The 24,835-nt window shown below is 36.3% G+C and overlaps 1 protein-coding gene across 1 annotated transcript in view; it reads right to left on the reverse strand.

The window, feature by feature from the left end:
• Positions 1-24,835, reverse strand: part of LOC123536068 (inactive phospholipase C-like protein 2) — a 217,652-nt gene that overhangs the window by 157,572 nt on the left and 35,245 nt on the right. Inside the window, exon 2 of the mRNA XM_045318863.2 lies at positions 10,213-10,362. Coding sequence (XP_045174798.2) covers positions 10,213-10,362 — 150 coding nt within the window. The remainder of the gene's footprint in view (positions 1-10,212; positions 10,363-24,835) is intronic.

Consider the following 24,835-nt stretch of genomic DNA (forward strand, 5'->3'; position numbering starts at 1 on the left):
ATGATGCCTGAACCAAGTCTAGGTATGTATTTGCTAATTCCTTGACCAAATGCACTAAGTCTATGATGCCTGAACCAAGTCTAGGTATGTACTTGCTAATTCTTTGACCAAACGGACTATGATGCCTGAACCAAGTCTAGGTATGTATTTGCTAATTCCTTGACCAAATGCACTATGATGCCTGAACCAAGTCTAGGTATGTATTTGCTAATTCCTTGACCAAATGCACTATGATGCCTGAACCCAGTCTAGGTATGTATTTGCTAATTCCTTGACCAAATGCACTATGATGCCTGAACCAAGTCTAGGAATCTATTTGCTAATTCTTTGATCAAATAGACTATGATGCCTCAGAACCCAGCTCCAGGTATGTATTTGCTAATTCTTTGATCAAATTGACTATGATGCCTGAACCCAATCTGGCTACGTATTTGTTAATTCTTTCATAAAATGAACTATGATGCCTCAGAACCCAGTCCAGGTACGTATATGCTAATTCCTTGATCAAAATTTAATGGACTATGAAGCCCCAGAACCCAGTCCAGGTACATATTTACTAATTCTTTCATAAAATGGACTATGATGCCTCAGAACCCAGTCCAAGTACGTATTTGCTAATTCTTTGATCAAATTGACTATGATGCCTGAACCCAATCTGGCTACGTAGTTGTTAATTCTTTCATAAAATGAACTATGATGCCTCAGAACCCAGTCCAGGTACATATAAGCTAATTCCTTGATCAAAATTTAATGGACTATGATGCCTGAACCCAGTCCAGGTACATTTTTACTAATTCTTTCATAAAATGGACTATATATGGTGTCTGAACACAGTCCAGGTATTTGCTAATTCTTTGATCAAATGGACTATGATGCCTCAGAACCCAGTCTAGGTACATATTAATTTTGCTAATTCTTTGATCAAATGGACTAAATATGATGCCTGAACCAAGTCAAAGTAGGTATTTGCTAATTCTTTGATCAAATGGACTATGATCCCTGAACCCAATCAAGCTACGTATTTGCTAATTCTTTCATAAAATGAACTATGATGCCCCAGAACCCAGTCCAGGTATGTATTTGCTAATTCTTTGATCAAATGGACTATGATGCCTCAGAACCCAGTCTAGGTAAGTATTTGCTAATTCTTTGATCAAATGGACTATGATGCCTCAGAACCCAGTCTAGATACGTATTTGCTAATTCTCTGATTAACTAGACTATGAAGCCTCAGAACCTGGTCCGGGTATGTATTTGCTAATTCTTTGATCAAATGGACTATGATGCCTGAACCAAGTCTAGGTATGAATTTGCTAATTCTTTGATCAAATGGACTATGATGCCTGAACCAAGTCTAGGTACGAATTTGCTAATTCTTTGATCAAATATTGGACTATGATGCCTATTATAATAAAGAACCCCAGGTAAGTATTTGCTAATTCTTTCAGAAAATAGACTAATACTGATGCCTGAACCAAGTCTAGGTACTCATGTGCTAATTCTTTGACGAAATGGACCTTGATGCCTCAGAACCCAGTCTAGGTACGTATTTGCTAATTCTATGACCAAACACACTATGATGCCTCAGAACCCAATCTAGGTACGTATTTGCTAATTCTTTGATAAAATGGACTATGATGCCCCAGAACCCAGTCTAGGTACATAATTATGTGCTAATTCTTTGACCAAATGGTCTATGATGCCCCAGAACCCAGTCTAGGTACGTATTTGCTAATTCTTCGATAAAATGGACTATGATGCCTCAGAACCCAATCTAGGTACGTATTTGCTAATTCTTTGATAAAATGGACTATGAAGCCTCAGAACCCAGTCCAGGTACGTATTTGCTAATTCTTTGATAAAATGGACTATGAAGCCTGAACCAAGTCTAGGTACGAATTTGCTAATTCTTTGATAAAATGGATTATGATGCCCCAGAACCCAGTCTAGGTACATATGTGCTAATTCTTTCACCAAATGGACTATGAAGCCTCAGAACCCAGTCCAGGTACATATTTGCTAATTCTTTGATAAAATGGACTATAAGCCTCAGAACCCAGTCCAGGTACGTATTAAATTTTGCTAATTCTTTCATAAAATGCACTATGAAGCCTCAGAACCCAGTCCAGGTACGTATTTGCTAATTCTTTCATAAAATGGACTATGAAGCCCCAGAACCCAGTCCAGGTATGTATTTGCTAATTCTTTGATCAAATGGACTATGATGTCTCAGAACCCAGTCTAGGTACATATTTGCTAATTCTCTGATTAACTGGACTATGAAGCCTCAGAACCCAGTCTAGGTACGTATTTGCTAATTCTTTGATCAAATGGACTATGATGCCTGAACCAAGTCTAGGTACGAATTTGCTAATTCTTTGATCAAATATTGGACTATGATGCCTATTATAATAAAGAACCCCAGGTAAGTATTTGCTAATTCTTTCAGAAAATAGACTAATATTGATGCCTGAACCAAGTCTAGGTACATATGTGCTAATTCTTTGACCAAATGGTCTATGATGCCCCAGAACCAAGTCTAGGTACGTATTTGCTAATTCTTTGATAAAATAGACTATGATGCCCCAGAACCAAGTCTAGGTACATATGTGCTAATTCTTTGACCAAATGGACTATGATGCCTCAGAACCCAGTCCAGGTACCTATTTGTTAATTCTTTGATACAATGGACTATGATGCCTCAGAACCCTGTCCATGTACTTTGATTCAATGGACTATAATGGCTGAACCCAGTCTAGGTACATATTTACTTATTCTTTCATAAAATGGACTATATATGGTGTCTGAACACAGTCCATGTAAGTATTTGCTAATTCTTTGATCAAATGGACTATGATGCCTCAGAACCCAGTCTAGGTACGTATTTGCTAATTCTTTGATCAAATGGACTATATATGATGCCTGAACCAAGTCCAGGACCGTATTATTGACCTGAATGATCAGGCTATCTATAAAGTGATGTATCTACCTAGATTCCAAACATTTCTATCAACATTTATTTGATATACCTCTTTCGGAACATAAGTAGCATATACCACAATCTTAACATTTTCCAATCAATAATTATAATCTCAAAAGCTAATTCTCTTCTGATACTCCTGCATTACAAGAGTTAAATATTAATGTTTGTTTTATGTGTAAATGATGTACACTTTAATGAAGCTTCAGAGATTTCCATATCAGCTAAACACATTTAAAGCCAGAAGAAATGAGAAATTGAGCTTATGTGCATGCAGCGCCACTTCAGAATCTTAGTAAATTAACATGGTAGATGGAAATGCAATTTTTGAATCTCTAATTTGCGGTAATATACTCGTTTTATTTTACAGATTGGAGAATTCAGACACACCACGAATTTGTCTCACCTTCTTACTTACACAAATGACACAGATGTTGGTAAATATTTACAAGTGAATCATTACGTTACTCATACAAAATTACTTTTCCTCAGAAAATGAAAACTTTTATAATTCAGTAAATACATTATTAAATAAATTCCCATCAAATGAATTATGGTTATTGAGGTTTTCAAGTGCCTCTTTTTCCCATTTGTAACTATGTTATGAACAGTTTTCAGTCAGTTCTCTTTAATAAAATCAATATTTTCAGGCATAAACTTTCAACAGAAGGGCCAGAAAATGAAAACTTTTATAATTCAGTAAATACATTATTAAATAAATTCCCATCAAATGAATTATGGTTATTGAGGTTTTCAAGTGCCTCTTTTTCCCATTTGTAACTATGTTATGAACAGTTTTCAGTCAGTTCTCTTTAATAAAATCAATATTTTCAGGCATAAACTTTCAACAGAAGGGCCATGATGACCCTATAGAGTGCTCATCTGAGTTAATAATCTGTTAATAAAATAATCTGAGCCGTCTTGGCAGGAGGGTCACACATGAACAATATGTGAGTGAAATTATTTTAAAATCAAGCCCGTTTTTTCATACAGGAAATTTTTTAAAGATTTCAATATACACGTAGGGAAAAGTGACCATGCCCCCTGGCGCCCATGTTTTTTTGACAAATCCGAAAAATTTGAACAATCTTGGTAGAGGGTTACCAAAGGACCATTTGTGTGAAATTATTTCAAAATCGGACAAGCAGTTTAGGGAGGAGATGTCATATGAAGATTTTTCTATTTTTAGCTCTGGCAGCCCTATGCAACTTAAAGCAGAATGGTTTGAACAATTTGGAATAAGACCAACTAAGGAACATCCAGGCCAAGTTTAATTCATCAACGACAGATGTCGTTTGAAGAATTTAAGTGTAGATGGACGGACAGATGCTGGGCTGTGAGTAATCACAATAGCTCAACACCATCAGCTAAAATGGTAAAAATGGTAGAGATATCAACCATTTTCAAATAACATGCTTGTGAAATATTTGAACTATATATTTGCCAACAATATTAGCGAAACTGAAATCTTTACAAATATCATTATATTTAATCAGCATGTTAAAATTACTTCATTACATCACTTTGACTGCAGTTTCTAAAGACTTGGGAAAGCCAAATTGATTTCTGTGCATTGATTTTCAAGCAAGTGCCATTTAAATCAGCTCAAGCAATTACATAAGCTTATTAAATATTTCTATATATTGAAACCGGTGTTGTATTAAAAGAGGCCCAAATGGACTAAAGTTGCTCACCTGAAGAGAACTGGCCTTAGCAATCACTAGGTTTGGTGAAAATACTTTATTAATAAGCTGTTCATTCAAAAAAGTCATTTTCTATATTTTGCTGTCACGCACCAAAAATGCGTAACCATCAGAAGAAATCATTTAAAGGTATTTCTATTTTACTCTAGTGGTAAAATTAAAGGGCCCAAGTGCCTCCATTGGAACAAATTTGGCATAAGACCTTATAATGTTGTTACAGACCAAGTTTGATGAAGACCCATTAACCGGTCCATGAGAAGAAGTACTTTAATTTAAGGTATTTCTATTTTATGCTCTAGCTAGTAGCCCCTAAAAGGAGCCAACCGCCTCCAACTGGACAAACTTGGTAAAGGACTTTATAATGATGCTCCAGACAAGGTCTGATGAAGACCCATCAGGCAGTTCATGAGAATAAGATATTTAAAGGTATTTCTATTTCAAACTCTAGCAGCCCCTACATGGGGCAAATTGTCTCCGATTGAACAAATTTGTTAAAGACGTACTTATAATGATGCAATAAAGATGTTTAAAAGGTATTTCTAATTTCAGCTCCAGCGGCTCTTAAAGGAGGCTAAATGCCTCAATTTGTGCAAAATAGGGAGGGGACATTATAACGATGCTACAGACCAAGTTTGATGATCCATCAGATAGTTCATGAGAAGTCGTTCTTTTAAGGTTTTTCTACTTTTAGCTCTGGCTGCCCCCAAATGGGGCTAAATTGAACAAACTGGATAGAGGTCCATGCAAGGATGCTATTGACCAGGTTTGGTGTAATTCTGACCAGTAGTTTCAGAGGAGGAGATGTTTAAAACAAGAGTGCAAGAATGTCACAATATACACCCGTCACAGCAAATTTCTTTACTCTAGCACCTGTATTTGCAAATGGAATTTTAATTTTGTGGTTGTATAGTAATAACTGTAAGTGTTTTGTTTTTCTAAGTCCACAAAAAAACTCCTTACCAGGTAGAGATACCTTAAAATACACCTAAAATTGGAAAGTAACATCTATGTTGTACCACAGAAAAGTGGTCTTGGTTTTTCCCTACGGTCAATTATAAAAAAGTTACAATATAAGTTATTTATAGTAACAACTAAAGGAAGTTAATTTAAAAAAAAAAAAAAAAAAAAAAAAAAATCAACAAAAAAAAAATTGTAAGTCCTCATAAAAATATTTACCAGGTAGAGACTGGTCAAAATACACCTCAAAATTGGATGTAGCATGCATGTTGTACTACAGGAAAGTGGTCTTGATTTTTCCCTACGACTAGTAATGAAAAAGTTACAATATAAGCTATTTATAGTAACAACAAAGGGAAGTAATTCTAAAGAAGGAAACTGCGCATGACACTTCGTCTCATGATGGTGTATAATTGTGTCAAGTTACATCAAAATCCCTCCATGCATGAAGAAATGCTTCGGACAAAGTCATTCTTGTATCTGACCTTTGGCCTCTAAGTGTGACCTTGACCTTAGACCTAGGGACCTGGTTCTTGCGCATGACACTACGTCTCATGGTGGTGAACATTTGTGCCAAGTTATATCAAAATCCCTCTATGCATGAAGAAGAAATGCTCCGGACAAGGTTTTCATTCTTGTATCCTTTGACACCTAAGTGTGACCTTGACCTAAGACCTAGAGAACTGGTTCTTGCGCATGACACTCCGCCTCATGGTGGTGAACATTTGTGCCAAGTTATATCAAAATCCCTGTATGCATGAAGAAGAAATGCTCCGGACAAAGTTTTCATTCTTGTATCCTTTGACCTCTAAGTGTGACCTTGACCTTAGACCTAGGGACCTGGTTCTTGCGCATGACACTCCTTCTCATGATGATGAACAACTGTGCCAACTTTCATCAAAATCCCTCTATGCATGAAGAAGATATGCTCCGGACAAAGACATTCTTGAATTTGACCTTTGACCTCTAAGTGTGACCTTGACCTTAGACCTAGGGACCTGGTTCTTGGGCATGACACTCCGTCTCATGATGGTGAACAACTGTGCCAAGTTTCATCAAAATCCCTTCATGCATGTAGAAGATATGCTCCGGACAAAGTCTGTGGACGCTGCCCGCCCGCCCGCCCGCCAGGGGCGTTCCCATAATACGTCCCGTTTTTCAAACGGGCGTATAAAAAAATGCTGGCCCATCCACATATACTAATAGCTCACCCTGAACAAAGTTCTGGTGAGCTTTAAAGACAGATATCACTACCCTGTGAAATAGGTTCATGAACTTCATGAATTTATTCATGAATTTGTAAGAATTCATGAATTATGAATTATCAAAAAAGTTCATGAACTTCAAGGAAAAGTTCAATTACTTAAATTCATGAACTCTCAAGTTCAAGAATATTACTTTCATTTCATGAACTTGTAAATGTAGTTCATGAACATTTCAGAAAATCCATTAAATAATTTAAGAAATTCATGAACTTGAAAATGAAATTCAGATAATGATTGAAATTGTGATTCAGGAACTACAGGGTTATGGTTTTCCCCTGTAAAAGATTTTCTAGAACTAATATTAAGTTCTTGAACATTTAAGAACTTCTGAAGAACTTAACCCTTTCCCACATCGATACGTTTATCACCATATCTATCAATTACCAAACAGAAACGTATTGACCCGTGTCTATCGATTACCCGATAGCAACGTATAATACCGATTAACGGCCACTTGAACAGAATCGTATTATCTCGTGTCTCATAATCAATCGCTTTATTTTCGTTCTTTTCCTAAAGAAACAAATTCCGGATGTTTACTAACTTCATCATCATTATTTACGTACAAGATCATGTGGTTACTATTTAAATTTATCGAGTACTTTGCAAAAAAAGACACCGGGGTTTTTTCCTACATGTGCACAACTCTACGTCATGGAAAATTACTGAGAAAACTACTGGCAACTGGCCGGTTCGCGGGACTTTCCTCGTTCTAAAAATAACAAACAATTAACATCTACGTATTTTTAAATGTGTTAGGTCATGAAGGTCACGCGTGATATATGCGGATTCCCCCTAAACAACAATTGGTGTATATGATGGCTTGGAATTTATGGCCTTACATAACGGGAAGTGTTAATCAAAACAAAAGGACCGCGGCTTCCAAATATTTTATGACACCCCAATAGTTAATTGCAGCGGAAGTCACCCGTGATGTACCGACGTTTGATCATCAAAATATTACGTAATATTATCTAAAAATATTTTAATTTTTAGCACAAGAATACTGTAGTTGGTTACGAGTCTCGGTATCAGAGATCTTTTGGCACTTTCAGAAATTTTACGATCTGTTATTTATGTAGAGTTATTCAGTTTGATGGTTGTTTTTTTATATAAATACTTACCGATTCCGATTTGGAAGATGAGTCTATTAACTATAAATCAAACTTTCAAACATCAAAATGAAATTGTTTATGAATTTCAATGTGAAAGTAATCCAAAACAGAATTTTATGCCTAAAAATATATTTCCCTTACTTTAACACTTTATATCTTCGAAACTCAAAGAGAAACTACAATAAATTTTGTATCATCGGAAAGAGAATTTAAATTGCTATAAACTTTACATTGACAAAAATAATGTCAAACTTACAGAAAATATTAAAATAATGACATTTTTAACATAAGTGTGTGTAATCACAAAATAATGCCAAAACCTCTGTTCAGATAAGACAGTCACGCTTATCAGCCATATACCGATTATTGATTATTGATTATCACTTATCAGTGTTATGTAAAAGAGGTTACTTTGGCTTCTGTTCTGTGTGGTAACGGGTTAAAGAACTGTTCCTGAACCAGCATTTTATAACAGTTCTTAGACTGTGGCTCTAGAACAATGATGGTTCTTAACCATTGGTTTAAAAACATCAGAAGTTCAATAACTTACATAACTTTACCAGTTCCTGAACAGTTACTGTTGGTATTAGACTAGTAAGAAGCAAAATTGTTCATGAACACAGGTTCATTAAAAGTACTAAAATTAAAAACCTTTTTCTAGTTCAGTACCTGATCTTGAACCCAACTGTGAGTTTCTGAACTGTTCATTCATTAAACATAAAACTTAGGTTTATTACCTTTTACAATAATGCATAAGTTCATGAACTGTTCGTGACTGTTCATGAACATTAAATATTATTATACCTCACTTTTGTCTACAATGGTAAACTCCCATTACCCGAAAAGGCGATATTTTGACTATCAGAAACCTTTTCAAACTTTTTGACACGTGACCAAGCGAAAGTGACTGTCAGGTCATGTGACCGCGCTGATATTTTGAATGTCATATAAGGGCAAATAACTGCTTCAGTTTTTAGCCACATGATTGCCTCCCTTGTACACAATATCATATTGTAATGACGTCGCTATTCAATGTGTACACAACTGATTACCGCGCTAAAGATGAAAGTATTGAATTAAATGAATCAAAAACATTTTAAAAACTTTTTTTATGTGTTTAGTTTTGTTCGGTATAATAAAATAAATACCATATGGCAGCGTGTGTGACATTGATATTGTCAACCCTCGGAACAGAATGTCACCACTCGGCTTTCGCCTCGGGTGACATTCTGCCCTCGGGTTGACAATATCAATGTCACACACGCTGCCATATGGTATTTATATAATGTCACATGATCAGTTTCCATTTTTTTGTTGCATGCTGGGAAATTTTTTGCACATGTGATTCAGCAATTTTTGAGAAGTTTGTGCAGCAAATAAGAAGGAAATATTTATCATACTACAGTTATAATAGGAATGGTTTAAAAGGAGCATGAGTATACTGGATATCAAATAAGTAATTATGGTGTTGTCATAAATCATTCATTTTAAAAACAATAAAATCCTTTTAAAATGTCACAAGTTTTCACGACCCTGAAATAGTTCATGAATAAAAATTCATGAAAATCAAAATTTATGTTTCATGAATTTCAATATTCATGAACTGTTTATGAATTAAAATTCTTGAAAATCAAAATTTATGTTTCATGAATTTCGATATTCATGAACTTGTTCATGTATTATTACAAGTTCATGAATATCTAAATTCATGAAACATAAATTTTGACTCTCATGAGTATTTATTCATGAACTATTTCATGAATTTGTTCATGAATAAATTCATGAAGTTCATGAACATTTTTCACAGGGGTAGCGGCAGTTTAAACAGCTTGTCCACTCCGAAGATTCTCTTTTTAATTACTTCAGCTCCGTAAAACTACATTGTGGAGATATCTCAATGTGTATTTGTCACTCGTGTCCATTCCTTGAAAGACCTAGTACTGAGGGTATTATGAGGTGCACTTGTGTTTTAGACATTTCGAACCTATAACCTCTCGAATTAACTTCAAAAATTTTTATTTCCACTCTTTCTATGAAAGCTAAATTATTAGCAAAATTGCATTGTAGCTTCATCCGGCAACCACTTTGCTGTGTAATAATTCTAATTACAATTATCTTATAAAGTTGTTATGCAGGTTGGTTAAAATCTAATTTAAATAGATCTAATTACAACAGTGACTAGAAGAACATACTTCTTGCTTTGTGAGGTTTCTTAGATGTAGGTTGCCATCTGACCTCTGTCATATCTGGGTTCAGGGAGAAAATTCGGTGGTACTGCCGGCTGTTTGACCGCACTTTTATCAGTTCACTACCTGCTTCCATGTACGATAAACAGTCTTGAGCTGAAAAGAGAAAATTTATTTTTTCTTCATTCTTTCTGGTAATATAACATGTAATTTTATGTTATAAGGGTTACTTTCTTCAGTAAAATTAATGATCAACCAACAATTAAAACCTTTCTCAGTGACATCTAATGCAATATGGTCCTTTGAAAACAAAAGGAACTACAACTGTCACAGGAGTGACTCATACCCCCCACCATACGGTCTTGTCACAGAAGAATGGCAACCATAAGAAATCTTAAAAATACTTAGTCTTTGGAGTACTTCATCCTGGGCTTCCACATATAAGTAATACTAGTATAGTAATAGTATAGTAATACTAGTAAATGTAAAAAATCTCTAATATTAGAGATACACTAAAAGTGAATACAAAAAAGTGTCTTACCGACCCATGTTACAACAGAAAAATGTATTTACTTTTTACATAGGACTTATAATAAAAAAAAGTTAGAAAAATACCTAAAATATTGAAAATCTAAAAATAGGATTTCTAAAAATAGACTAATTCCTGGAATTTAAGGGGAAGAAACTCAGTACAAAAGTTTAAAAAAAGGTTACTTCCCTTTGGCTCTAAGTCAATCAGAATGAGATATACCGGTAGTGAAAATACATCAAAATTAACCTTAAATTCTAGGTAAAAGGGGACACAATTCAAGAAAAATTGGTGTCAGAGTTATGCACCTTGTGTCACATGATGTGGGTGATGAGGTGGAACATCTATTTAAAGTTTGAATCAAATCCATTCTGTAATAACTGAGATACAGTATAAATACATCAAAATCAACCTTAAATTTAAAGTAAAAGGGGACATAATTCATAAAAAATTTATGTCAGAGTTAAGCACCTTATGTCACATGATCTGGGTGATGAGGTGGAACAACTATTTTAGGTCTGAATCAAATCCATTCAGTAATAACTGAGATATAGTGAAAATACAACAAAATTAACATTAAATTCTAAGTAAAAGGGGACATAATTCATGAAAACTTGGTGTCAGAGTTATGCACCTTGTGTCACATGATGTGGGCACATGATGTGGGTGATGAGGTGGAACATCTATTTTAAGTTTGAATCAAATCCATTCAGTAGTAACTGAGATATAGTGAAAATACATCAAAATCAACCTTAAATTCTAAGTAAAAAGGGGCATAATTCATAAAAAATTGGTGTCAGAGTTATGCACCTTGTGTCACATGATGCGGGTGATGAGGTGGAACATCTATTTTAAGTTTGAATCAAATCCATTTTGTAATAACTGAGATATAGTGAAAATACAACAAAATTAATCTTAAATTCTAAGTAAAAGGGGACATAATTCATGAAAACTTGGTGTCAGAGTTATGCACCTTGTGTCACATGATGTGGGTGATAAGGTGGAACATGTATTTTAAGTCTGAATCAAATCCATTTGGTAATAACTGAGATAATAGATTTCCGGACGCGACGGGACGGGACGGGACGCGACGGGACAAAACTGACTCCTATATACCCCCCTCAAACATGTTTGGTGGGGGTATAATTAAAGTTATATATATGTAAATCTAGAACACCTGAATTACGTAGACTGTTGCTCACAGTATTTTTATTTAAAAACTTTTTTGTTCATTTTAGGAAGTAATTACCAAAGGCTCCCCTGAGGGTGTTTCTGAACCTCCCTCTTGCATAGATTGATTTTCAGAATTCTTCGTAAGAACTGATTAATGTTCAATGAAGTTCTTAACACTGCAGGAAAACACCTAAGAGTTACCCTTTAACAAGGCCAGAAACAACTGGATCAAACAACCTCCTAAGAATTACCCGTTAACATGGCCAGAAACAACTGCACTAAACAACCCCTCAACAGTCACCCTTGAGGCTAGAAACACTGCACCGAACAACCTCCCATGAGTTACTTTTTAGTAAGGATAGAAACAGTCTGCACCTAACAACCTTCAAGAGTTACCCTTTACCAAGACCAGAAACATTACACCTAACATCCTACCAAGAGTTAACCTTTAACAAGGCCAGAAACAGTCTGCACCTAACAACCATCCAATAGTTACCATTTAACAAGGCCAGAAACACACTGCACCAAACAACCTCCCAAAAGTTATCCTTTAACAAGGCCAGAAACTCTGCTCCAAACAACCTCCCAAGAGTTATCCTTTAACAAAGCCAGAAACACTGCTCCAAACAACCTCCCAAGAGTTAACCTTTAACAAGGCCAGAAACTCTGCTCCAAACAACCTCCCAAGAGTTACCTTTTAACAAGGCCAGAAACACTGCTCCAAAAAACCTCCCACGAGTTACCCTTCAACAAGGCCAGAAACCCTGCTCCAACAACCTCCCAAGAGTTACCTTTTAACAAGGCCAGAAACACTGCGCCAAACAACACTCCAAGAGTTACCCTTTAACAAGGCCAGAAACCCTGCATCAAACAACCTCCCAAGAGTTACCCTTTAACAAGGCCAGAAACCCTGCTCCAAACAACCTTCCAAGAGTTACCCTTTAACAAGGCCAGAAACCCTGCTCCAAACAACCTTCCAAGAGTTATCCTTTAACAAGGCCAGAAAACTGCTCCAAATAACCTCCCAAGAGTTATCCTTTAACAACGCCAGAAACACTGCTTCAAACACAGTCCCATTAGTTACCCTTAAACAAGACCAGAAACACTGCACCTAACACCCTTCCAAGAGTTATCCTTTAACAAGGCCAGAAACCCTGCTCCAAACAACCTCCCAGGAGTTACCATTTAACAAGGCCAGAAACACTGCTCCAAACACAGTCCCATTAGTTACCCTTAAACAAGGCCAGAAACACTGCACCTAACATCTTTCCAAGAGTTACCCTTTAACAAGGCCAGAAACCCTGCTCCAAACAACCTTCCAAGAGTTACCCTTTAACAAGGCCAGAAACACTGCTCCTAACATCTTCCCAAGAGTTACCCTTTAACAAGGCCAGAAACACTGCTCCAAACACAGTCCCATTAGTTACCCTTTAACAAGGCCAGAAACACTGCACCTAACATCCTCCCAAGAGTTACCCTTTAACAAGGCCAGAAACACTGCTCCAAACACAGTCCCAATAGTTACCCTTTAACAAGGCCAGAAACCCTGCACCTAACATCCTCCCAAGAGTTACCCTTTAACAAGGCCAGAAACCCTGCTCCAACAACAGTCCAATTAGTTACCCTAACAACACAAGACTTTAAATTGTGCAAGACTGGAGGTCTTATGTTTGAATTTTAGACAGGACATAATATCTTAAATTCAAAGTTCTGGAGAACATGTTAACATTGTAAGAATACTGTTACTAAAAATCTGTTAATAATGTTCTTATTTAAATAAAACCATCAAAACAAACTTAACCTTTCACAATCTTTACTAATAAAAGAAAGATTTATCCATGATGGCCTAGCATCATGTTTTTACCAGAGAAAATGAATCTGCTTGTTAACACTGGAAAAATCCTCGAAATTCACCTCTCAGAAAAAACAAGTGATTTCTAAAAATAGCAAACCATTATATAGACAAAACTTCATAAATAAATATCACCTCCAGGTCTGGTTTGAAGTTGATCTAACAATAGTAAATAAATAAATAGACTGGAAAATGTTCCGTTTTGTTTTCTATTTTTTGTTGTTCTACAGAAGGATGATTTGAGCCGCACCATGAGAAAACCAACACAGTGGGTTTGCGACCAGCACGGATCCAGACCAGCCTGCGCATCCGCGCAGTCTGGTCAGGATCCATCCTGTTCGCTAATGGTTTCTCTAATTGCTAAAGGCTTTGAAAGCAAACAGTATTGATCCTGACCAGACTGCGCAGATGCGCCGGCTGGTCTGAATCCATGCTGGTCGCAAAGCCACTATGTTGGTTTTCTCATGGCACCGCTCATTTATTTGCAAAGAAAAGGGCATTATCTTATGAATTGTGACTGCAATGGGAAATAAACAGAATGCATGATATCAAAGTTATTACACTGTCTGTGGCATTGATCCAAACTTCTTCATAAATATTTCAGTAAGTTTATAAATCTTCTTTTTTAAGTTAAAATAGAAGATTTAGTTGACCTTCAATCTATAACAGCTCAATTACTTTACACAGTGTATAACCTCTATTAGTGAATCCTATGTATTTAGATTTCTTCAGAGGAACAACAGTTACTGCACAACAAACGTCCAAGTAGCTTTACAGAGGTTGCACTGTACAGAGAGGACAAATATGGTCCAGATATATATGGGGTGTAATGAAAAGTAACAATAAGAACGGGCTGAAACTCAGTGACCTCTAACCCCCACCCCTAACCTACAGCTGCTGCTCAAGGGTTCAACGCAATAAGGGCGTATCTACATATAGTTATTATACGTAGATATGCCCTTATTGCGTTGAACCCTCGTGCTGCATTTTGTGTGTGATCAGTGGGAAAATGACCCATATAAATTTCTGCGAACTGAAAGACGAATAACACATATCTAGACTGACAAAGACATGTCTTAGACTGTCAAATGTATACTTTAAACTGACATTAGAGGAATAATTTAGACTGATAATGTCATGAATTTACTGACAAAGACGTATTTTAAACTTAAAGGCAGACAGTCTTAGACCGACAAAGGTAAAGTAAGAGTGGAAAAGGCATATTCAGACTGATAAGGGCTTTGCTTGACAAAGGCATATATTAGACTGACATTAAAGGCATTATTTAAGAGTGATTAAGGAATAACTGACAAATGCAAAAATAGAGTGACAAAAAGGCTTATCTAAGACTGTGAATGACAAATGCAGATTTTTAGTGATAAAGGCATATTTAGACAGACAAAGACAAAAACTATCTTAAGACTGTCTGTAAGTGTCTTAGGATTTCAGATATCTCAGCATATCACTTCCAAATACATGCATAAATTCAACAAAACTCAAATGAGGCTCATGTCAACTGCAGTGACGGCAAATAAGTCAGTAACCTTAACCACTTGCCACAGGGTCACTATCTGCTTCATGTTGAGGTACCTCAATATAAAACAATTGTTATATATTAACTAAACAATAACTAAGACATATACCAGACTAGACAAACAAATACTGGCAGCAAAATCAGCTTCAGTTTACATTAAAACACTGACCACATCAAACATAATGTAAAACAGTTAACATTTTCCACACTGTCCAGATGTAAAACAGAACATGGACAGAGACTTTTTGTGACTGTGAACAAACAAACACAGAAACAAAAATAGCATTCTAACAAGTTATGGAAACAGGAGGCATAACTTTTTGTCTAATGCAATTATAACAAGAGCGCTGTCCAGCGGGCCAATATATGCCCGAATGGTTATATCAGAGGATGGGAGCACAGTTTAAAGAACTTGACTGTTGAAGCCCAAAGGACAAAAACAACAAAAAAGAAGAAATCCGAAAAAAAAGAAAAATTTCTAAGTCCACAAAAAAATTCTTACCAGGTAAAGTTATGTCAAAATACATCTAAAAATTGGATGTACCATCTATGTTGTACCACAGAAAAGTGGTCTCATTTTTCCCTACGGCCAATAATAAAAAAGTTTCAAAATAAGCTATTTATAGTAACAAAAAAGGGTAGCAATTCAAAATAAAAATTATTGAGAACAAAAAGGAATCTGCCAAATAAAAACAAGAGCACTGCAATGCAGAGCAATATACACAAAGCAAAGTCATATATGACCTTTGACCCCTAAGTGTGACCTTGACCTTGAAGTGAGTCATCCAAATCATGCGCTCTGCAGGTCTCCTCAGTGCAGTGAACATTTGTGCCAAGTTTCTTTGAAATCCTTCAAACAGTTCAAGAGTTACAGAGCGGACCGAAACACACTCATATGACCTTTCACTCTTAAGTGTGACCTTGACCTTGAAGCTAGTCATCCAAAACAAGCGCTCTGCATGTCGTTTCAGTGTGGTGAACATTTGTGCCAAGTTTCTTTGAAATCCTTCAAGCAGTTCAAGAGTTACAGAGTGGACACAAAACACACTCGTATGACCTTTGACCCCTAAGTGTGACTTTGACCTTGAAATGACACATCCAAAACATGCGCTCTTCACGTCGTCTTGGTGTAGTGAACATCTGTGTCAAGTTTCTTTGAAATCATTCAAGGGGTTCAAGAGTTACAGAGCGGACACAAAATTGCTAACGGACAGACGGACGGACGTACACCGGGACCATAACATAATACATCCCTTCGGGCGTATAACAATAATCACAGAAGCTGAAAAAAGAAGGGATGGCAACGAGCACCGATTTTGGTACTCAAGTACTTGCCAATTTTTATTGAGTACTTGGTTACTCGTTAAAAGTGGTTTCCATAGCCAGAATAGGCGAGAATCGGCCATATTTAGCATTTGTTCACTATTAAAGGGATAATTCAAAATCATTAGTTGTTTCACCATGGCTCCCGTAAGCAGTGATTTAATTTTCAAAACAATTTTTCTGTTGTATACAGTTGTGAATAATTACATTGTGCTAAAGGGAAAACTTGTGAATGTAAAACCAACATAGATGATAACAGTTATCGTAATTATTCTATATATCGGCGACCAACAAAACACTAAGCCGAACATATGGAGCAAACTGTGAAGTCGGCATAAAACTGGACTGGTCTACTTCTTAAATTACAAAGGATATGTTCTCGTTTGCACACAGGTGTGGTGTGATTTTCTAATTGTTTATGATATAAGTGGTACTGCAATAAGCAGCATAATTACAATTTACAGTTGATCATGATTATTCAAACACATGTCACCTGTGAGGGGTCATTATTGACAATTGTGCATCAATTCACACCTTTGTGTTTGTATAATCTGGGTAACTGATCAAAAAGATGACAGGTAGACACTCTGATGTCATTTAAACGGCCGCGTTAAAATTGGCTTGTTTCTAGTCTTTTTTCTTTCATTTTTAATTATTTTTTTTTTGAGTACTCGATAACTAAATTTCGTAATCGATACATGGAACACAAGCGAGTACTCTGTTAACTGGTTAACCATTACCATCCCTAGAAAAAAGGAAAACGAATCCATCGGAAAAGACAAGAGGGCCATGAAGGCCTTGTATTGCTCACCTGATCTATTGACCTAAAGATCATCAAGATTAACATTCTGACCAAGTTTCATTAAGATATGGTCATAAATGTGGCTTCTAGAGTGTTAAATAGCTTTTCCTTTGATTTGACCCAGTGACCTAGTTTTTGACCCCAAATGACCCAGATTCGAACTTGACCTAAAGATCATCAAGATAAACATTCTGACTAAGTTTCATGGAGATATAGTCTTAAATATGGCCTCTAGAGTCAGTGTTAACAAGCTTTTTCTTTGATTTGACCTAGTGACCTAGTTTTTGACCTCACCTGACCCAGATTTGAACCTGACCTATAGATCATCAAGATTAACATTCTGACCAAGTTTCATTAAGATATGGTCATAAATGTGGCCTCTATAGTGTATACTAGCTTTTCCTTTGATTAGACCCGGTGACCTAGTTTTGACCCCACTTGACCCAGATTCGAACTTGACCTAAAAATCATCAAGATTAACCTTCTGACTAAGTTTCATGAAGATACAGTCATAAATGTGGCCTCTACAGTGTTAGCAAGCTTTTCCTTTGATTTGACCTGGTGACCTAGTTTTTGAACCCTTATAACCCAATATCAAACTCATCCAAGACTTTATTGAGTGTAACATTCTGACCAAGTTTCATTAAGATTGGGCCAAAATTGTGACCTCTAGAGTGTTAACAACCTTTTCCTTTGATTTGACCTGGTGACCTAGTTTTTGACCCCAGATCACCCAATATCGAACTTGTCCAAGATTTTATTGAGGGTAACATTCTGACCAAGTTTCATTAAATTGGGCCAAAATTGTGACCTCTAGAGTGTTAACAAGCTTTTCCTTTGATCTGGCCTGGTGACCTAGTTTTTTACCCCAGATGTCCAATTATCAAACTCATCCAAGATTTTATTGAGGGTAACATTCTGACCAAGTTTCATTAAGATTGGGCCAAAATTGTGACCTCTAGTGTTAGTCCTCCACCTCTGATTCATGTGGAGAAGTTGGCAGTTACTTGCGGAGAACAGGTCTGTACTGGTACAGAATCCAGGAACACTGGTTAGGTTAACTGCCCGCCGTTACATGACTGAAATACTGTTGAAAAATGGCGCATTAAACCCAAATAAAACAAATAAAAATCTAGACCTCATTTGTTACTTATTCTTTTCTTTTTCTTTTCTTGAACTCTTTCCTTCCTTCCTTCTTTTCTCCCTCCCTCCCTCCTTCCTTTCCTACCTGACTTCATTACTTTCTTTGTTTTATTTTCATTCTTTCTTTTTTGTTAATTGTCTGTTAATTGAAAAGACTGCAGAGTTCTGTACTGGTCATGAGAATCTCTGCTAAGACTTTCCAGATTCATAATATAATGGGAGAACCAATGGAAGTTCTGGACACAGTGCTATGTACTGGGACAGTATTTGTCTATTTACCATAGCCTCAAAATCTATCTGAAGTTTGGCTTTGATTAATTGGTTGTTTCCAAGACAGGTCAGTAAATAAGCCTTTCCTTATCATACAATGGTAAGAATTGATCAAATCCAGAGCTGTACAGTATACCATCCTTCACTTACTGGCCTTACAGAACAATTTACCACAATATTCCATTATGTCTAAGAAGAACAGTCAGTCAGTGACAATGAACTATAGATCTGTTGCTTGGAGTGTAACCCAACTTTTTGGAGACTAATAACATGTCAATCATTTATTGCTTTATCATGCTAAATTGTATGCTGTCACAGAATTCACAGACTTCAGTTCAGGCACAGAAGTGTCTAGCAGAAGCTATTAACTGAAGTGCAATTTAAGTTATTTGCAGACATATCAACTTTCAGAGAGAGAAATAAAGATGATGTGGGTGTTTTAAAAGCTTGTCAATAATATCTGAATGCTTAGTAAGACCAATGACCAAAGCACTGTTTTGTCAGTGTCTGCTAAGTAGCAGGGTCTTTACAAACAGCTACGCAAATACTATTTGGAGTGCCGGTTTTATCATACATAACAATAACACATTATAAAATTACATTATAAGTCATTGGAAATGTGTTAATTAATATTACTAAAGGACACAAATGCCCCATTATGTTATATATAAAGACACAGAAATGTATGACCTGTGCCTTTTGGTCATTAGTGCAAAGTTATTGCAAAATCTCACCATAGAAAAATAAATTCTCAAGGACACGCACAACATTCACAGACATCCTCAAATGCATACATGTAACAAAATGGACAGGGGTTCCACTATATGCCATTTTGCCATCATGGCTAGGACCTTAGGAAAGTTATAGACCCGAGACAAGAAAAATTACATAAACATATCTGAACCCATAAGTAGGGTGGGTGATCATGACCATGACATTTAAACTTGCCATGGTTATAATTTCAACATCTACCTGTGCATAAAGAAATTGTAAACAGCCCAGGTGTAGATATTCCAAAGTAACTGTGGAAAAAGAATGTAGACAAATGCAAAATTTCCATGGAAAGTATGTCAAGCTTTCAAGAAAACACAATATACTGCAGATACATAGCATACATAGCACATTCAATGACAGCATAACACTATAATGTGTCCCAAACAGCCACTAAAGGCTCAAGCTGAGAACAATGGTCTAGCAGTTGAGGCGGCTGCAGCTAAAACCAATGTTGTCAGATCTAATCCCTATAACTCACATAATGCAATGTCCTAATTACAAAGGAGACTTTAAATTTCAATTAGCGTCACTGGGCTAAATAAATTTATATAAACTACATCCAGAGAAATTAACACCAATTTTTCAACTTTTCTCCCCTTCTAGGAAAAGACAACTACGATCATTTAATAGAATATATAACTCTTTTCAAAATTTATGTCAATGGAGAAATTCTTAAAAGGAACATAACTGATGAGAATGAGTGTTAAATACTGAATAATTAACTGAAATTCTTTACTTAAAGAAAATTCCTATAGTTTTTTTTCCTTTCATAAAATTTTTTCAAATTCACATATAATAAATTATGATAGGAATTTTTGTGCTGAAAACAATGAACAAATAAAAACAATGGGTCACCAGGCTTGTTTTTGTGAAAAATTGTTTTGAACACACCTACTGTTGCTGAAACTGCCAGCGATTTTTCAACATTTTCATAATTTTCTGCTTTTTTATAAATACCAACCAAAATATACATAAAAACAGCACAATAAGGTTGATTCTTTTTACAGATTTTATTATATATGTTATTATATACTTATTAGATATCATAGTCATATTTGTAATACTATATCCTTACAATTATGGGTACAAATGAAAAATAAATCTTGTTTCCTATTTACTTTTGTGAACTTTTTTCAATGAAAAGTACCCATAGTGAAGAATATTTTTTATAAATTTAAAAAAAACTGTTTCATAGAATTTTTTCCTATTTTTCTTGTGTATGAATAATTGTATTGTGAGCATGAAAATGGCTAAAAATGTATGGGTCACCAGGCTAAATTTTATGTTAAGACCGCTTGAATACAACACCTGTTCGGACGAAAAATGGCGCGAACCTGACCAAACTGATTACATGTATATCTGCTAGAAGTTAAAAAAAAAGTTTAAAAAATTCTTAATTCTTTCTATAATTGAATACTAAATAATCTGAAAGGTGATATTGTCTTATCAGTACTAAGTCAATTGTCTTACATTATATGAACAACAGTCTAACTAAACTGCGATGTGAAAACACAACCACAAAAATGGCAAGATACCTGGCCGGCATGATACTTGTCAATACAACATAAACCAGTATCAACATTTGATTACTGATAAAACTTATCGAAAATGTTATTTCATTCAAGATTCCCCATTTTTAAGGTTGTATGTCACATGTTTCAACAAATGTTGACTTCATTTCAGTTTTCCATAGAAAGTGTCGGCTGCGCAGAAAGATGCGCATAAAAAACTATAGGAATTCCCTTTAACACTTAAATGCTAACTAGACACTATATATCAACCTCTGAAATCTGTTTTTCCCTATTTCCAAACATTAAACAGAGTTAATACTTGACCAAATGAACTGCATTAGTGTTTAGACATGAAAACCATGACAATATCAAAAGCTCTTGCTGTTTCAGAAAAAGCTGAGGCACACAATTCAATTGGTCTAGACAATTATCACATTCAAGACCATTCTAAATTGAGCTTTATATATTGAATTTGATGCTGGGATAAAAACCAGATGCCCTAATAGACAAGGGTCAATGTTCTTGTCCAAGTAAGGAAATGAAACGCTTCCCAGTTTTTGTCTAGAAAATCCATGTATCTGGGAAATCTTTGTATGTTGATAGGAAATCTTTATAATTAGAATCATTTGTAGAAGAGAAAAACTGTTGTACTGGGACCTACTCTTGGAAAATGACTGTCAAAGATTTCTGTTTGGGGATGAAATGTTGAAAAATACAAAGGGCAAAAACTCAGCAAAAATTGTCCAACCTGAATTAACATGAACACAATATGCACATCTCCTCTTCTATGAAGTTGAATTCCAGCCAGACTGTTACTGGGAAATACTCTGGACAAGAAATGGTGCTCAGTATAATATTATACTAATGTTGAATAATCAAATGTCAATAACTCAGTGAAAAATCTTGGACTGTGAGGTTTCATTTACTTGATAATAATGCTTCCAAAACAAACAAAACAAGAGCGCCGCCAAGCAGGGCATTATACGCCCAAAGGCTTACATCATAGGGTTGCAGCAAAATTTTAAGAACTTGACTGTTGTAGCCCCGAAGGACTGGAACAACAAAAGGAAAACTTCAAAAAACAAATCTAAGTCCACAAAAAAAAAATCAAAGTCTACAAAAAAATCCTTATCAGGTATAGGTATGTAAAAATACACCTTAAAATACATCTAAAAATTGGAGGTACCATCCATGTTGTACCACAGAAAAGTGGTCTTGGTTTTTCCCTACGGCCAATAATAAAAGTTTCAAAATAAGCTATTTAAAGTAACATAAAAGGGAAGTAATTCAAAAAAAAAATTATTGTAAGTACAAACAAGAGCTGTCTCCATAGGATGACACATGCCCCCGATGGCACTTTGAATGAATAGTTATGGCCGATGTTAGAGTTTAGGACCTTTGACCTACGGAGCTGGGTCTTGCGCGCGACACATCGTCTTACTTTGTCACACATTCATGCATAGTTATTTTAAAATCCATGCATGAATGACAAAGATATGGACCGGACATGCCCATCAATGCACTATCATGAAAAATGATCTTTAACGTCTAAGTGTGACCTTGACCTTTGAGCTACGGACCTTGGTCTTAAGTGTGACACGTCGTCTTACTGTGGTACACATTCATGCCAAGTTATTTGAAAATCCATCCATGGATGACAAAGATATGGACCGGACACACCCATCAATGCACTATCCTTTAACGTCTAAGTGTGACCTTGACCTTTGAGCTACGGACCTGGGTCTTGCGCACTGCATGTCGCCTTACTGAGGTACACATTCATGCCAAGTTATTTGAAAATCCATCGATGACAAAGATATGGACCGGACACGCCCATCAATGCACTATCCTTAAATGTCTAAGTGTGACCTTGACCTCTGAGCTACGGACCTGGGTCTTGCGCACTGCACGTCGCCTTACTGAGGTACACATTTATGCCAAGTTATTTGAAAATCCATCCATCGATGACAAAGATATGGACCGGACACGAAAATTGCGGACAGACCGACAGACAGACAGACGGTTCAAAAACTATATGCCTCCCTTCGGGGGCATAAAAAGAGATCTGCCAAATAAAAACAAGACCACTGCAATGCAGAGCAATATACACAAAGCAAAGTCATATATAATCTTTGACCCTTAAGTGTGACCTTGACCTTGAAGCGAGTCATCTGGAACATGCGCTCTGCACATCATTACAATGTGGTGAACATTTCTGCCAAGTTTCTTTGAAATCCTTCCAACAGTTCAAGAGTTACAGAGCGGACACGAAACAAACTGATATGACTTTTGACCCCTAAGTGTGACCTTAACCTTGAAGCAAGTCATCCGGAACATGCGCTCTGCAGGTCGTCTTGGTGTGGTGAACATTTGTGTCAAGTTTCTTTGAAATCCTTCACGGGGTTCAAGAGTTACAGAGCGGACACAAAACAAACTGATATGACCTTTGACTCCTAAGTGTGACCTTGACCTTGAAGTGAGACATCCAAAACATGCGGTCTGCACATCATCTCTGTGTGGTGAGCATTTGTGTAAAGTTTCCTTGAAATCCTTCAAGGGGTTCAAGAGTTACAGAGCGGACACGAAATTGCTAACGGACAGACGGACAGACAGACAGATGGACACCAGCGTCATAACATAATACGTCCCTTCGGGTGTATAAAAACAAACAAGAAGCTGCATTCAATAAATGCTTGATGCCCCCAGTGGCATCCTTGTCAATAGATTTTGCACCTAAGTCCAAAACGAGGTTAAGGTCAAGGTCAAACTGAGGTCAGGTGATGTTTGAAGATGAGGAATGGTCAAAGTTTACATCTGTGTTAGTATCAATTCATTCTTGTAAGGGGTATTGATGCTAGACGAAACGGTCCCATTTGGTTAACCAAGAGATGGCCCATATAAAGCAACCTAAGTCCAAAATGAGGTCAAGGTCAAGGTCAAACTGAGGTCAAGTGATGTTTGTCACAGGTTACATCTGCATTAGTATCAAGTCATTCTAGTCAGGGGTATTGATGCTAGACGAAACAGTCCCATTTGGTTAACCTCATACGAACTGACAGACAGGACAATCACTATGTGCCTCCCGCATCAGTAGATGCTGGGGCCATAAAAAAAAGGGTACTGACCTACAGACCCTACTTTTTTTGGCCATGCCACCAAAAACGTCTAAGATTTAATTCTGTCATTTTACTAGCAATTTCATGTTGCGTTTAGATATCCTTTTATCATGCGTTCAAAACAGCCTGAAAAAGGGTGCGAAATTCATGAAATATTGGTGCATCTTAGACCTAGCCCTGGTTTCACTAAAATGGGTGAAGATGCAAACAACTACTTTAAGCTTGAAGCAAATCTATTAAATAACAAGAGCCATGTTAGACATGGCCAATCCCCCCGCCGGGCATATTATAATTGAAGGCTAAGTTCCTGGCAAGTTAGTGTCTGAAAGTATTCATTTTGGGAGAAGCTTTGAAAAACCGTTTAGTTGTGGTCCACTTCAGGGGTTTTAAAGATGTGGAAGAAAGAATTATTCAGTGGTGTGGTGGTTTACTGCTAAATTTTATTAATTTTCGAGAACAGTATAGCTGTATGATGTTTTTCTATATTGCTACTTTAAAAAGAAGGAATGGAAAGGTAACAGGGAACAAGAGTGCCAGAATGTCACAATATATGCCTGTCACAGCAAATTTCTTTACTCCAGCAGCTGTATTTGCAAATGGAA

The sequence above is a fragment of the Mercenaria mercenaria genome, chromosome 17 (assembly GCF_021730395.1).
Source record: "Mercenaria mercenaria strain notata chromosome 17, MADL_Memer_1, whole genome shotgun sequence".
NCBI lineage: Eukaryota > Metazoa > Mollusca > Bivalvia > Venerida > Veneridae > Mercenaria > Mercenaria mercenaria.